At 69.3% G+C, this 2,462-nt stretch overlaps 1 protein-coding gene across 1 annotated transcript; it reads left to right on the top strand.

Moving 5' to 3' along the window:
• The first annotated feature begins 6 nt into the window (after positions 1 to 6).
• On the top strand, positions 7 to 2,403 carry ABHD17A (abhydrolase domain containing 17A, depalmitoylase). The gene is made up of 3 exons (XM_014585560.2): positions 7 to 64; positions 921 to 1,115; positions 2,205 to 2,403. Exons 1-3 carry the CDS (start codon positions 36 to 38, stop codon positions 2,386 to 2,388), a joined length of 408 nt encoding a protein of 135 aa, XP_014441046.1. The 5' UTR covers positions 7 to 35; the 3' UTR covers positions 2,389 to 2,403.
• Positions 2,404 to 2,462: the final 59 nt, after the last annotated feature.

The following is a 2,462-nucleotide window of genomic DNA, read 5'->3' as shown; positions in this document are numbered from 1 at the left end:
TGCCCAGGAGCCCCCGCGGCAGCCGGATCTCCTGCATGTACGTGCGCTGCGTGCCCGGCGCCAGGTGAGCGTCCCGCCGCACCCCCGCCCTCCCGCCCGCAGCCGCTCTGCTCCCCCCACCCCCAGCCCCAGAGCCTCACTGTAGCGAGCAGCCCAGGTTTCCTCTACAGCGGGCCGGGGACCTCGTCCCTCCCTCGTCTGTCCCTGCCGCTCCGCTGCCCTGCGCCCTGCTCAGTGCAGCCCTCCACCCACCCCAGGGCACCTCCCCTTGTAGAGCAGCGCCAGCCCCTGTGTGCCTGACCCCATTCCTGGGGAGTGGCCAGGTCCACAGGCCAGCTGCTGTTCCTCGCGGCCAGGTCCGAAGGGCAGCTCTATTTCAGGGCGGGCCCGTGCCAGCCGAGGTGGGCACTGGGCGAGGTCCCTGCAAGCTGTGTGGCTGGTTGCGGTCACGGATTATTCTCTTGTTGGGGATGGGCGGGGCCCAGCTGCCTCCGTAGTAAAGGGGTTGTCCCTTGAAGAGGACAGGTAGCCCTGCCCACAGAGCAGGGCCCTGTCCTAGGGAGGGTCCAGGCGGCAGGCTCGTGTGCTGGCACCATGCCATCGTGGTCAAGGCCGCCCTAAGAAGTAGGATGCCAGAGCAGAGCTGGCTGCTGGCCACTGGCTGGCTGAGCTCCCGCCCAAGGTCCACCCTGAGCTGAGATGTGACCTATGGTCCCAGTGGTCCCATACGCAGCTGGGAGGGCTGTCACCTTCATCACCCTGGGGAGACTTGAGAGGTGGAGCTTGGCTGGCCCGGCGGCCCCCTCCCTGGCTTCCTGGCCCCTTGGGAGGAGTAAACGGGGCAGGGAGGCGCTGTGTGGTGAGCTGGCGGCCTCCTCGGTGCCAGGCCTGCCCCGGCCCTGACCCGCGCCTGCTCCCAGGTACACGGTCCTGTTCTCGCACGGCAACGCGGTGGACCTGGGCCAGATGAGCAGCTTCTACATCGGCCTGGGCACCCGCATCAACTGCAACATCTTCTCCTACGACTACTCGGGCTACGGCGTCAGCTCGGGCAGGCCCTCTGAGAAGAACCTGTACGCCGACATCGATGCTGCCTGGCAGGCCCTGCGCACCCGGTGAGGCTGCAGGGCTTCCAGGGCAGGACGGCCAGGGTGCCCGAGGCACAGGGCTCTGCCCTCCCAGGCGTGGCGCCCTGCTCACCGCCCACTGGGCTGGGCTCTGCTGGGCACGGGCCCAGTGCGGCCTTCAGAAGGCAGCACTCGGGAAGGTGGAGCCCTGGCTGCCATGGTGACATGCCAGGCAGTCCCTGCTGTACCTGGGAGCTGGGTCCCCTGGCCCCACCCTGGCGCTGGGGACGGATCCGGCCTTCCTGGTGCCTAGAGCTACCTCCTGTCTGCCTGCTCTGGAGTGCAGGCTGGAGCAGGCTCAGAGCCTTGTCTCTTCATCCATCGGTCCACCCCGACCCCATGGCCTGGCGGCCATCAGAGCCAGTGGGGTGTGGTGGCATGGGCTGGTGGCGACCAGAGTTCCAGAGGTCTGCAGGGCAGTCCTTGCTGGTGTGGCCTCCCCGGGGAGACGTCCAGGTGGCAGCTGGGGCTCCTGTGTGGATTGGAGCAGGGGAGCAGGCTGGGGATCTGGGGGCTGCCAGGGTCCAGGCCAGGGGAGGGACAGAGATGGCCCTGAGGATCCCCTGGGCAGCCCACAGCAGAGGCAGGGTGGGAGAGGGTCCCTGTGTGGTCAGTCATGTACTCGAGGGTGGTGCTGGATCCCATGAGGAAGATGGCGGGGAAGGCCCTGGGAAGAGGTGGCAGCCACCTCCCTGCCCAACTGTGTCTACCATGCACCTAATTGGGCACGAGGGACTCAGGCCCCACGCTGGGCCTAGAGGGCTTGCTGAGCTCCCCAGGGCCCATTGCGGCCTGGGAGGGGCGTGGGCCGGAGGCAGCACCTGCAGCCTTCTGGGCGGGCGGGCAGGGAGGGAAGCAGGCCTGAAGCAGGTGGGTGTGTGGAGGAGCAGCCCCTGCCAGGTGTGAGTAGGAGGGGGCGGCCAGCAGCAGAGCGTCCTGGGAACCACCTCACCAGGTGCTCCCGCGACCCCCTAGGTGCTGGCAAGGAAAGCGGAAAGCGAGCAGAGCGCGCGAGGGGCGGGGCTGCGGCTGCCTGGGCGAGGCGGTGGGTGGGGCCGCGGCTAACCCCTCGTCGAGGTCCGGCATCAGCCCCGACAGCGTCATCCTGTACGGGCAGAGCATCGGCACGGTGCCCACGGTGGACCTGGCCTCGCGCTACGAGTGCGCCGCCGTGGTGCTGCACTCGCCGCTCACCTCGGGCATGCGCGTCGCCTTCCCCGACACCAAGAAGACTTACTGCTTCGACGCGTTCCCCAAGTGAGCGGGCGGGGTGAGGGTGCGGGCAGCCCCGGGGCGGGCGGGCGGGCGGGGGGGCCCGGGCCGGTCCGCCCCCCC

This window comes from Tupaia chinensis, unplaced genomic scaffold, assembly GCF_000334495.1.
Source record: "Tupaia chinensis unplaced genomic scaffold, TupChi_1.0 Scaffold149964_2, whole genome shotgun sequence".
Taxonomy (NCBI): domain Eukaryota; kingdom Metazoa; phylum Chordata; class Mammalia; order Scandentia; family Tupaiidae; genus Tupaia; species Tupaia belangeri.
This window is presented reverse-complemented; position numbering and strand designations above follow the sequence as displayed.

What these genes read in the sequence shown, in the direction of transcription:
- ABHD17A (XM_014585560.2), top strand. Translation starts at nt 36, where the DNA reads ATGTACGTGCGCTGCGTGCCCGGCGCCAG. An exon ending in CGCTGCGTGCCCGGCGCCAG is followed by an intron (nt 65 to 920) that starts GTGAGCGTCCCG and finishes GCCTGCTCCCAG; the next exon opens with GTACACGGTCCTGTTCTCGC. An exon ending in TGGCAGGCCCTGCGCACCCG is followed by an intron (nt 1,116 to 2,204) that starts GTGAGGCTGCAG and finishes CCCCTCGTCGAG; the next exon opens with GTCCGGCATCAGCCCCGACA.